The sequence below is a fragment of the Hydractinia symbiolongicarpus genome, chromosome 10, assembly GCF_029227915.1.
Source record: "Hydractinia symbiolongicarpus strain clone_291-10 chromosome 10, HSymV2.1, whole genome shotgun sequence".
Lineage (NCBI taxonomy): Eukaryota > Metazoa > Cnidaria > Hydrozoa > Anthoathecata > Hydractiniidae > Hydractinia > Hydractinia symbiolongicarpus.
In genome coordinates this window covers 25,190,319-25,203,913 of record NC_079884.1, presented here as the reverse complement: position 1 = coordinate 25,203,913, position 13,595 = coordinate 25,190,319, and the positions used below count along the sequence as shown (strand labels likewise).

The 13,595-nt window shown below is 32.2% G+C and overlaps 2 protein-coding genes across 2 annotated transcripts; both read right to left on the bottom strand.

The window, feature by feature from the left end:
• Positions 1-67: 67 nt before the first annotated feature.
• On the bottom strand, positions 68-2,968 carry LOC130662549 (GTP-binding protein drn-1-like). Its single transcript, XM_057461442.1, has 2 exons — positions 2,794-2,968; positions 68-959 (listed from the first exon to the last, which is right to left on the bottom strand). The coding sequence occupies exons 1-2, from the start codon at positions 2,817-2,819 to the stop codon at positions 209-211; spliced, it is 777 nt and encodes a 258-aa protein (XP_057317425.1). The 5' UTR covers positions 2,820-2,968; the 3' UTR covers positions 68-208.
• Positions 2,969-3,093: 125 nt separating this feature from the next.
• LOC130662548 (eukaryotic translation initiation factor 3 subunit M-like) lies at positions 3,094-13,184 on the bottom strand. Its single transcript, XM_057461441.1, has 10 exons — positions 13,031-13,184; positions 9,507-9,639; positions 9,003-9,138; positions 7,951-8,074; positions 7,451-7,545; positions 6,510-6,693; positions 6,020-6,101; positions 5,311-5,457; positions 5,042-5,102; positions 3,094-3,297 (listed from the first exon to the last, which is right to left on the bottom strand). The coding sequence occupies exons 1-10, from the start codon at positions 13,076-13,078 to the stop codon at positions 3,168-3,170; spliced, it is 1,140 nt and encodes a 379-aa protein (XP_057317424.1). The 5' UTR covers positions 13,079-13,184; the 3' UTR covers positions 3,094-3,167.
• Between the last annotated feature and the right edge of the window lie 411 nt (positions 13,185-13,595).

Genomic DNA, 13,595 nt, shown 5'->3' with positions numbered 1-13,595 from the left:
TTGCTAAATTTATAAATTTTCTGCACGAGTGGGCATCTTTGTTGTAGCGACTTACCATACATGTAGCATATAGGATTGCGGTGATGTCAGAAAATATGTTGTAAAAATATATATCTTTGTATTAATAAACCACTTCGCTATGTATTTACATCACCATTATAAAAATATATCATTTACATAATTTACATTATATGTACCTAATTAAACATTAATTCTTCGTGTGACCATGCAATATAGACTGAACAGATCTAGCAAACCTCGATTTGACATTTTTTATGATCGATTTTTTTTGTCGGACATGGTAAGGTCCATGCGCTATTTCGTAATCTTCATATATTCTCCGTAATAATTTTTCGGCGTCGTCGTAAAGAGCTGACATTTCGATGTACGACTTATTCAGTTGACACATTATATAGTTTTCTAGGTTTTCCTCACAAGGTAATTTTCGGTTAGAAATTTTGTCTTTTTTATTTCCAACGAAAATTACCGGCAGCGTTTGTTCTGTGCAGCGATTACACAGGATATTCATTGCGTGTTCAAACGAACCAAGTTCTTCAAGTGAAAAAACAATCACTATAATGTCTGTATGTTCCATGGTTAATTTGTCCATGGCCGGAAAACAAAAATTTCCTGATGTATCATTGATTTCCAAAAATACACTTGCCTCTCCGATTTCGACAATTTCTTCATAATAATCAAAAATAGTTGGTTTGCAAACATCTATCTCTTCTTTACCAATTAAACGGCGCGCGATAACACTTTTTCCGACTCCGGTTCCACCCATAAGTGTCACCCGTAATTTTTTATTACAACATTTGCCTCGTGTCATGTTCCATCTGTAAATGAATTTGTCTGAACAGCTGTCGTCCTTATATAGTTGTTTATCTGATAAAACAATTTTCCCGGAAAAAATCTTCTTTATACTTCCCTGTATCGTTTTAAACAGCTCGAAAAAGCATCTACAATGAAGGGATATAACCGAAACTACTGATAATCTGAATCGTTTGCAATAGAACCCTATCCAAAACTATGGATGTGTTTTTATTTTTAAAATAATACTCTAATATAAACTTTCCTCGCACAAACAAAGAATGAAGACGACATTTACTCATGTCCGTCTCGTTATGACCGGTAAATGTCTCTACCTACTCTACTATATTTGAAAAAAATTGAAATAACACAGCCAACTAATGAAAAAAACACGATAAAATAAATATGCGACCTGTCTGGTAAGGGTAAAAAGGGAATAAAAAAAACAAACCTATAGGTCTGGCTTTTATTTTGCGGCCGTGAAAACAAAAGTCCTCCTTCGTAGCTGATTTAGATACACCAATTACATTTACTTATTTGTCAAATATTTTTTTCTAGGTGAGTTCCCAAAGAGCTTTATGAACTTCCCAGTTTTATTTAGTGATTCAGAGAGACGCTTAGCAATGAAAACGGCGAATTTTCCCTTTCTTCCTAATATTAAGCAGTGTATTGTCACAAATAAAAATATTTCCCTGACTTCTTCTTGACCATCCAAAAGAATTTATGCCATTCGGGTAACTTCCTTACAAGAAACAGAGTAAACCCCTCAGTGTCAAGAAATAAAATTTTCCCTGACTGATGTATATCTTTCAATATTTGCCTCTGATTTTTCCAAAAAATGGTGATTATTTTAGTTTTTCAGGCTTTGCTGCATCAAATTTTTACAGTCTCTCATTGACTGCGATAATTTAAAAAGTTTATTCATTATTATCATTTGTAATTTGTTTCAGTGAAGCAAATACGAAGTTTAAAACAGCAAATTTTTAATCAAACAAACGAAAAATTCTTAACCAGCTCGGTAAACAACAATTTTTATCATAAAAATTTACGGTAACCAAATAAAAAAATAAGTCTGCATAAGTCAAAAATTTGTAGCGTGCAGTTTTTTTTAGTCGAAATTTTAAAGCGTGAAGCTTTACTATCATCCAAAATTGATCAATCAAAGAAAAAAAAAGAAACCTTAAGCCAATTTTTTTCATTTATTTATTTATCAATGTGAAATGAAAGGAATAACTTTAATCGGATTGGCTGGGTTAAAATTGGTCAATTACTCTTGTAGGAATTGTCTTGTAAGATTTATCGACTAACAATAAAAGGTTAATTTTGTAAGACTTATGAAACAACATTAAGATCAATCTTAATCATGTTTAACATAAAATCTTTTCTTCAGCGTAAAAACAGAATAGAGTTATCACCACCTTAAATCTTCGATTAAGCGCCCCTCTTGAATAAGCGCTCACCCTTTTTGTAATTTTTTATAATCTCCCTTCTAAATAAGCGCCCAGGGACGGTTATTGGAATATTAGAGTCAAAGGGGGCCTCAATTAGAATATTTTGGAAAGCATAAATTTTTTTATTTGCTATTATTTTATTGAGATAGAGGAAATTTAACCGTAAACTTAAACATTTTCGCTTAGAGCATGTTACCTATACCTGTTCATATATATCTTCTGTTTTTATTCTGTACGAGCGGAAGTTTCCTAAAAACCAAGCTTTAACACAAAAATGAGATTTTTTTTGATAAGCACCCACCGTAAGTTGAAATTTTAAATTAACGCCTGGGGCGTTTAAACGAGCATTTACAATGTTTAGCATTTAGCGAGAAAAAGGTGGGTCGAATTAAAAGCGGCAAATTTAAATTTCCAATTTCCGGGCAATATTTAATTGTGAAACTGACGATTAAAATATTTCTGATTAGCATTTTTTCTACAAATTCTCCCAACAATCGACGTAAATCTTTTAAATAAAATATGGTACACTAACCTAATAATCACGTCAGTGTTTTTCATTCACACCATCATCGGGCTTTCTTATGTTTAATCCGTCTTCCCCGATTTTCACAACTCTTATCCGATATACCTTCAGTAAGAAATTTTAGCAGGGAAAAATTATTGCGGAATTAATTTGTCAGGAATTTATTTGTCAAGAATTTATTTTTGATATTTTTGCCCACATTTGTAGAAATAAATCCTGCAAAATTGTACCTTTTACGTTCGGCGAAAGTAAGCAAAAGTTGCCCTTTTTTTGTGAAAAAGTGCATTCTTGTAATAGAAAAACCACGCAGCCTCTAATATTAGATATATTTCTGTTTCGATGGATTAGACACACGTTCATGAACTCGCTTTAAATATTATACATCAAGCCCCTCCAACTTGTACAATCTGTTCTAAATTTGTTCGTATCGTCTGAAAGTTATCCAGCCACGTTTCAAGTTTGCTTTCGAGCTCCTTCCACTCTGCTTTACCAAACGTTCTTCGACTTGTTGACCTAGATAAAAGCCAGACGTAGTTAAAGTAAATAAACTAGTTGTTATGCTTTAAAGGTAGATAAGGCGCGCCATATATAAATCTGGAAAAAGCGCCATGGATGAATCTGGAATATATATGTACTTAGAAGAAAAGAATTCCTTTAAGATACACAAATTATTTTAATATAAGTAACTACTTTATAAGAAAATAGTTGCCATGAAAAAACTACTACTTGAAAAAATGTAAAAATATTAAGTATGAATTTTTTTCACAAATGCACCCCATCAATCACTGACATTTCAATTGGCATGCTTCAAGAAATAAAGCTTCCTTAAAACACTTAACCCCTTTTACTCGATTTCCGCAGAGCGAATTGGTAAAATATTGCGAGTTTGAATATTTTTAAGTCCATCTAGAGAAGTCGTTTGTTTGCCTTATATAATTTTACTTCAACTGCCAGTAAAATCTGACCTGAGACAGGCTGATTTATTCTTCTTTTGTTCTTCATAGTAAAAACAGAACTTTAAAAGTTAGCGTCTGGAAGTTTTTCTGAAAGTTCTCTTCTTTGTGTCTATTTGAGAGGAGTGGGTGTTTTTGTTATTAATGAAAGCTTAATGATTGTGTGACTCTCTGTCAAGCAATAAAAAAGTTTTTCTTAAAAACCAGTTTCTTATTTATAAAAGATACTAAGCATTTCGAAACCACTATTAAATAAATTAGGATATCTTTTAATAATAGTTTTAATTGCTTATTTAGTGTCATATAAACCAAATCACTTATTAAATTATAGTTTCGTCACACACTCTCAATAGTCCAGTGTTTCCACAACTTTCCATCCTTTTCAAGCTTTATCATTAGGGATTTCGTGATAACAGCAAATTCCCTCTCTCCAACGATATTGTTGTTACATGTCAGATGCCAGAAACACGTATTGTTCTCAAGGGAAATTAGATTAGACTATTACATTTTTTGAGAGTGACAAAAATTTTATATGACGAATATATATTTTAGAATGCCCACTTATAACTTTAATGTAAATTGTTCTTGTGTCCAAGTATATTCTAACTTAAGAAAATTAATTTTCGCAAAAAATTTTTGTGAAAATAAAATTTAATATTCGCGAGAACAATTTTTGCGAAGTTGGTAAATACTAACATTTTGCGAATTTTGCGAAAAATAATTTTATGACATTTTGTCATGTAGGAGACATAAAGACTACTAAACTTGAATTCACATATATTCATTATAGTTTGAAAATCAGAAGAAAAATTAGTGTAAATCGTTCTTCAAAAAAAAAAAAAAAAAATCAAAATTTCACGCAACATAATTTTTGCGAATTTCACGAATAGCAGGCTTAACTATAAATTTTCGCGGATACTAATTTTCGCGAAATTAAAAAAACTTACGACATTCACACGGACAAAAGTGATGAAATTTTTTCCGCGTGAAGAATATAAATAGTGGAAGCTCTTAGCGTGAATTTATTTTCGCGAATAATGCCTATTTTCACCTTTTGCGATAATTTGTTTGAACATAAGGCTCAGAAAATGCATTGAAACTTCATAATGCGGAGACTATTAGTATGTACTTTAAGGTACGAAACAACTTGAGGAGTGCAAAATCAAAAAAACAATCGCTAATTTTTTTTAAGAAAAATAAGTGACGACTCGAACCTGCAAGCTAACCCGCAAGTTTATACGATGGCAGTACGAACACCATCACAACATGGCTGTATAATGGAATTATTTAAACAAAAAGTTTACCTTATAATAATCTTCTGGTTTATTTGATCAATCTTTGCGTGCATTAATTTTGATTTGACCACTGAAAAACAAAATAAAAATATTTTCTATATCTACTCAAAAACTTTGAAACAAAATTATGGTATCTCAACAAATATATGAAATACATTGAGACCAAGTCACAGGTAAAAACAAACAACATAAAAGTCTGGCTATTCTGTAGAATGAGCGGCGCCAAAATACAATTAGCAACATGGACCTATTCTTTAGCAAGATAGACTTATTCTTACAGTCTATAACAAATTCTTCTATTTCATCGTCGTCTTTCAGACCAAGCAGTTCTGTCATGGTGGCGAAAGAGATTTCTTTTTGTTGTATAGCGAGCGTGAGTGTCGTCAATATTCTCATTTTATGGATATTCTGCTCATGTATTAAACCTAGAAAAGGAAGCGACAAGTCGCATACACTCCTTCAAAACTTCCACAATCAAAAGTTGAATAACATAACTTAATCAATGTACAAGCAAATAAGATTTTATCAAGCGCAATTTCTACTTTGCTCTGAAATAGGACTCTGCTTACTGTATTTAATATTGAACACTCTATGTACTGTTACTGCTTACTGGGTCTGCACGTAAATTGTATTTGCTAAAACTGTTTTAAACCTGTGTTGAGTTTTACCGATAAAGATCTTCATAAATACCCATATGGGAAAAATATAGGAAGAAGATATTCTCGATGATGAACAAGCTTTTCATACAATCTAGGAAACGTTGACGATATTATGAAAAAAAATTATTAAGCGCCTCCCTCGAATAAGCGCCTCCCTCGAATAAGCGCCTCCCTCGAATAAGCGCCTCCCTCGAATAGGCGCCCCCTCTGAAAATCGAAAAATCTAATAAACGTCCTGGGCGCTTACTCGAAGCATTACGGCAATAATGGGAAAGATAAATTCAAGAAGGGTCTGCAAGCTGCATGGTGAACATGAAGGTAATGGTACCTGATTTTTTCAGGAAGTCTGTATTCTTAGAATGGAAGTCCAAGTAGTCTGATAACTGTCCTGACACGAAGATTTCAAGAAGCTAAAATAAAACGGATTTAAAACATACATACAAAAGTAATATACGATACACACAAAGATAACAGTGGAAAATCACAGTGGAAATTAAGGTATGCCTGTCTTGGATCCGTCACGCCTTTGGTTAAGAGTTACCTTCACTCAAAATTTTCTTAACAGTTATATATTGGACAAAAATCTCAGGAAATTTTCACAAAAAAGTTCCATATTTTTTCCCCATCATTTTCAGACCTTTAGTAAATTTTTTTCAGCAAATAAAGTTTTCACTAATGCCACACTACAAACTAATGATTTGCTGCAGCCTTACCCAATAAGTGAATACTTCTGTTCCAAATAATTATGAATTTGTTGCTAATAAAAAAACCCCTACGTAGGAGTTCACGAAACGTAAACATCTTCCATACACACGCACCTTATGTATTGGCTGTCCCTGTAACACTGCGACTGGTTTTAAATTCAGTAGATGGTCCATTATAAATATATCTGGTTTCTTTATGAAATTAAGAATACAGTTCTCTGCATCCGCCTTAGCGAGAGACGCACTGGCTTCGTCGTATGTTGATAACAATTCTAACATGACACGTGTGGCTTGTTCACTGCAAATAACAAAAAAAATTCCTTCAAACTGTAACATGCGAATTACACTGTAACATCCTTAAAGTTACTCGAAACACCTGACGCTACTCTGTATCAACTCGTTTTTTTCTATTTGCATGAGCATTTTTAGTCTGGTACTACTCGGTGAACTCAACTAGTCTTATAACATAAAATGACTACAGGGTACAGTCTAAAGTTGTGTTGGCAAAAGTCACTTTAACTTGCATTTAAAACAAGCAAATAAGCATGCATTGGAAAGTTATGGAGGAAAATCAAACAAATATGATTTAAAGAGTTACTTACAACAAAAGTACTTGCACGCCTTCTTGGGCAACAACAAAAATTTAAACCTTGCCTCTATAGAGACCGAGGACACTTCTTTTATATGGACATTTAATTTCTTTCTTAGCATGCTTAAAAACTGTTTCAGCCTCAATTACAAGATGCTCAAAAATGGTGGTCAATCTTATGTTCTCACCGTTGGTGCAAAAAAGCTACATTTTTACTAACATTCAAATAGAATACAATTTTTTTAAAAGCAGGTCTAAATTATAAAAGCTCTTAAACATAATTCTAGAATTATGCTTTATTACATAATTTTTATTGACTTTTATGGATTATTAAAAGTTAAAATATATATAAACACGCTAAGGTTGAGAAGTCCATAAAAGTCTATAAATAATGAGGGGTACCATAACAATAAAAGACACCATAAAAAGAAAGGTGCAAAATCAACCTCTCAAAGATGATACTCACCTTTTGTGTTCATCTTTTAAAGCTGTGTGCAATTCTCTGTAACATGTGCGTTTCTGTTCAATGCTAATATCCCACATCTTTAGCCACTCTTTAACCTGCGAAAAAATATTAGTTCTAATACCAATAGTCATGTTAATATATATATAGGTTTTTGCGATCAACGAAGATCAAATAAACCATTTTCGTTTAAGTGGATACCTGCCTTTACTTAATTTCCTTTTCTTGGGGCACAATATTTGCCAAGACGCTTTGACGTGTTTAAATAAACTATACTGTTGCTTGTAGTATTTAAAACAAACTGACCATTTGTTTTGGATATCAAACCATTTTGTGATTTGAGTTATCCAATCAAATTAGGTTTTGTGTTTTTATCTAGTTTTATTGAAATCTTTGTGGCATTAATGGTTATTTTCAGCCTTAAACACATTTGTTTTTTATCCAAAACCAACAACAGCTTCTCATAAAAGCCTGATTTTCATTAACTCAAAACTTCAACATACCTGTTTCAACTGTGTTATAATAGCATTAGTGTGACCGAACTTTGAAGCCAGACGAAGTTGGCCAATGTATACATCATATCTCAAAGCATTACCTTCAGGCAAGCCAACAAATAAGTTGTTTAATCTATCAATTTAAGAAAAATTAATACATCAAAATATACAAAATATTAAAAAGTAGCATAATAAATTGCATGACGATTCATGTAAAATGTTCTACGTGAAAGCCAAGTTGGTTTAGTTAGCAATCACACCCAAAAACTACACTGGCATGTGTTCAATTGATGAAAAAAGGTTTTTCATAGCTTTAATGTTTCTAGAAACGCTACTTTTCAGGAGAAAAGTTCATGGCACGGACTAAGGATATTTCATCGAAATACGATTCCTACTACTGTGGGGAGCTATTAAGAGATGGTTAGTCATAGTGCATAGTTTCGATCTAGTCAAATACACGGAAAAGGAAAAAGATGCACTAGAATTGGATGGAAAAGGCTATCTAAAAGGTATATGCATGGGGACACACTAATTAGAAAATTAACTTTCCTTAGCCTAATTTTTAATAATTTTAATATACAAGTGCAACACACCAAGTCTACTGGTATATCATTATTTTTTTATTGCACTTACTACATGGTGGTTAATACTTAGAAATCATCTCAGATCCAACCTCAATAACCCTTGGGTATAATCACCATGTGTATCATTAGAGACAGCAGATCATTATCCCATATATAAAAAGCCCAATGTAATGCTTTGCATGTTCTTTTTCGAGACCTCACAAATTCCTTACATAACTAAATATTTTGATAACAAGTATTTATTTCTAATTAAGAAAAAGCAGCAGTACATGTTACTATAGTTTTTTTCAAAAAAAGATTTTTTCTAAAGGTGGTTTAAGTTTACTAAATTGGGAAATTCAGGATAAATTCCTCCAATTGGGAAATAACTATTTAACAGCTACTGGATAAGACTTTACCCATCTTCATCTCTCCCTTGATTCCTTTTTCCCTCCTACCCTTCCTGCATGTTTTAATAATAAGAAACACAAAACCTACATTTTAATTCTGAGCAGGGCATTACTTTCCGAAGCACCCATCTCTGTTAATTTAGCGCAAAACTTTCGTGTCAGTTTGTCATCAAATGTACAGAAAAGAATAAGTGATATAAAACTGTTCATCATGGCTTCTAAATCTGGAAAGAAAAAAAAGGAAAATATATAAGTGCTTTAAGAATCAAGTATACAGGTGCTGAAACACTACAGCCAAATGATAATAAATTGAGAGGGAAAAAACAATTGATACGCCTTTTTTCTTTTCTTTCTCATTTTTCGTAAACATTTAGCAGTACAGTCATAAAATGGCACTACTTAATTTTTTGCACTCATAAATAAGTCATAGGCCAATTCAGTTAAAAGTCGGGCTAAGAGCAAATTGGTTTCAAACCAGAAAAACGAGCCTAAATAAGTTTCCCAGACAAACACTTTTTAATCCAATAATAGAGCATGGAAAAGGCACCAAAAAATATTTCTGACAAACAACAGGACAATAATATATTCTTACCATCATCACTAGCAGATTTTAACCAGTTATCGCAAGCATCCAGCAAACATGACAATTCCTCATGAATACTTTCTTTACTGTCACTGCTAAGATCAGACCCAGCTGAAATCAGATATTGACGAATCTCCTGTGCCTATAAAAAAGTAAGAAGCATTTTTAATCTCTTATAATATAGAAATTGTGTGCATCTGTAACAAGCAAACTATAGATGTGTTAAATCAGGGTTCAAACTTTTTTTTTTTTCAAAACAAAATTTGAAAAGATTTGAGGACTTTTGAGGAGCTTTTGTTAACAAAATTGAGGAGAATTGAGGAGAAAACTTGTAAGATAACTAAGAAACTTGGCTTTAAATACAAACACAACAAAAAAAGTATGGCAATACATTTGTTCTTTGTAAGAAACTAGAACAGACGGAAAAGCAAAACAATCATTACATAACACACTATAACAAAGAAGGGTAAATAAGCAATACTAAGCTAAGCCTGATGTTCACCAATGAAATTGATTCATTTTATTGGTGCAATATTCTGAAACAGTTTAGCCCTAGCCATAAGCTCCAAAAAATGTAAACACTTTCGTTAGCAATTGATACAACTATGTGTATGGACCAATTTGTATTCATTGATAATGAATGGGTTATGCTATGAAAGCAGTAAAAACAGAATTTAAATGTGTAAAGATGAAAAAAAAACAAGATTGTTTGAACATTTCTTCTGAAAGAATGTTCAAATAATCTCGTCACAACTGTCAATTAAATCCTTTCACCATAGATGGAATTGTTGGAATTGTGTCTTGTTTAATTTTGATAGCAAGTATACACTTAAAAAAAACAATTTTACAAGAGCAAAAGCCTCCAATTTTGTAAAAAAAATAAGAACAAAATAACCATACGAAGTTTTAAAATTAAGAACAACCCGAGTCTGAATTTAAAATAAGAACTACTAAGGAATATTAATTTTTATTACAATTGCAATTTGCTTATAGATACTTTTGGTTGTGATTTTTTTTTCTCTTACCTACAATAATTGTGTTGGTGTGATTGTTAATGAATAAAATTATGAAGTTGCATTAAGCAACACCAATTTTTTTTATATATATATAAATATAAAGAAAAATTCCGCAAAACTTCCAAAAAGTTTCCCTGAATAAGAACAAAGTAAAGATGTAGGCTAATGCTGTGTTCTCACTAAAAAAAAATTTTTTTCATACAATTATAAAGAAGTTTCTGAGATTTTTAATGATTAATATGTAAAATTCCTATCCCAAATAATACATTAAAATATTTTTCTTTTGATTTTTCTTCCAACAAACCCACTATGAATGATTATGCAAAATTATATCAGTTTTTCTAAAAGTATGCAATCACTAAATCACATATTTTTTATTATTTGTTTATTCTCAGGTTATTGTCCTCCATAATAAATGAACAATGCATTTTAAAAAAAAAACAATGGTGATAGCATATTTAAGGGAAGATAGTGTTGAACAAGAGGACATAAGTTTGACAACTTAGTATTTTTCTCACTGGAACTTGCTTTGTCTTTAAGCATTTTTCACAATCACTATCATTTTTTATAACATAACAAACTAAATTCAACTTCTAAATGTTCTTGAAAGTAGAAGAAATGCTGAAGATTTGATTTGATTTTTTAATGCTGGACTTGATAATATAAAGCTTAAAAAGTTGGTTCACTAGCTTTTCAATTTTTTTAAAAAGCTCTTTTTGTTCTCAAGATATTCACATTTAAAAAATTTCAGATTTAATTATGATGCTGCATAAATTATGATGTCATATTTAACGAATTTTCTGTCATCAGTAGATTAGTTGTATGCATTCAAACTTTATCAATGCATAGATATTATAAAGGAGATTTATTGGCTTGTCCCAGGCCTCCTAATTTTTTGCAGATGACCCCAAAATCCCTTGATAACGGGTAGGCTATGATAGCGTAATTAGTCTATAATACACTATTTAAGCAATTAATTTCGCCTAATTGTGCTATCAATATTGTTTTTTCTGCCTGCTGCCCTTGCATTTCATAGTTGTGCCAATTTTTTTAAGCACATAACTATTTTATTATGAACGTTTCGAACGTAGTTGTTGTGAAATATTTTTTTTCCACAATGCATGAATATCCATTCAAGTTCTTCATGGCTAATTAGTATGGCAAGTCATGTTAATTAAAGAATGAAATGATATGAAACGAATTTTTTAAATGATTCTTTTAAACGATTTTAAATGAAATTCATGAGTGAATATTACCATAGCCCTTGGTTAACCCCAGCCATGTGTTTTTCTGCACTAATGTTTTCTTTACCTCCAATTCTGCGCACGCATCTTTTTGGGATAATGCGCGCAGGAAAAACACAGCACTATGATTGAGTGTATTGAAATGCACTTTTTACCAACAGCTTGTCCTCAGTCGGAGCAGAGTCAAAATAGTCTATTCCTAGCCTAATCATATCAAGACTTTCAATTTTTAATTCACACACAAAATTTTGTTGATCAAGGACAAAAAATAAAACTATGTATACAAAAATAATGGCATGACTAGATGTGGTTGTTGTGATAATCGTAAAAGAAGAAGAATCGAAAAAAGATGACAAATCGCCTTAATAAGAGATTCTCTCTTACAAAAGTTATATACTATCCTAAATTCATAATTTGGTGTGGTTGTCACATTTTGGGTGGTAAGGGTGCACACACAGATACTATATATATAGCGTATGATCCGCCAACTCTGTGAATCCGATAACTCCGTGAAGCTGCTTTCGAAGCCTACAACAACTTACCACAGCTCTGTCTACCATTTTTAATGAATGAATTCAATTCAGGGGGTTTGATACTACCACTTAATCATTTTAGGGGTGTCGGAACTCCCACATGACAAAAATTACAACTTTTTGTGATTTTCAAGTCAAGCGCGAGGGTGGTCTTTTTTATATATATTGTTATCTCAGTTAATTGATTATAATTATGGTCATGTTATATATACCTTTACCGAGGTTCCAATGATTTGAGAATGTTTTCAAATGAATATTTTAATTTTTAAAATATTTTTGCTAGTCATCAGAAAGCAAACGTGTTTTTCAAATTTCACGGAGTTGAAGGATCCATCACGGCATTATTGGATGATAGTACATGTCGGATCCGGCTTATTTGTCCACAATTAAATGTATTTTTTTTCTTGTCATACCCCCTGAACGGTCCACGACAGATAGCGCTACGATAATAAAAGTTTCAAATAACCGATATGTTGAAGATATGGATATAAGGACGTTAAATGTGTTTTTTTCACGGAGTTGGCGGATTATACGCTACGTTATTTCTGCAACATTTTGAGATGTATGCTCCTAAGCAACCTACGAAGTATATACACAAAAAAATGTGCGCTAGCTACCAAAATTTGCAATTTTAGGGCATGTACAGGACAAATATTTTCTTGTTTTTCTATACCAAAAAAAAAGTTTTGATTTAGACTGCCATCATTACAATCATGGAAATCTAGCAATAAAAATATTACCTGATCTTTTTCAGGCAGGTCAATAAATACTGGCAAAGAACTCTCCATAACTAATGGCGAATGTGTGTATCGTTCACTTCGAAACGCGTGTCAGCAAAGGAACTAGTGTTCACTACTCGGGTAGCATTTTTACTATTACGATATGTATTTAACAGAATGGTCCGTATTTTCAGTCACCGTTCGTAAATGAAACCTACGCGTCCAAACTTCCTCAATTTTGTATGCAAGGGATTTTCAGTATTAGATTGACGGAGGTTTTATGCTGTCTCTGTCTATATCTCTATCTTCATGTGATTTTAAAGATATGCGCGCGTGTCGAGAGCGGAAATTAAATTAAGATGGAGCATGCGAAAAAAGAGAGAACATCTCAGGTTGAAAGGCAAACTTCCTGGTTCTTATAAAAAAGTGTAAATGTTTACGATCTCTTTTTTTTTGTTCCGTTGAAAAAGTCAGAGATAAACAATACTACAAAGAACATCAGCAGCAGATCACGAATCAAGCACTGGGATGTTTGCATGGATGAGGCAATCCCTTCGACTTTTTTGCGATCAAAGTGTGTGACAAC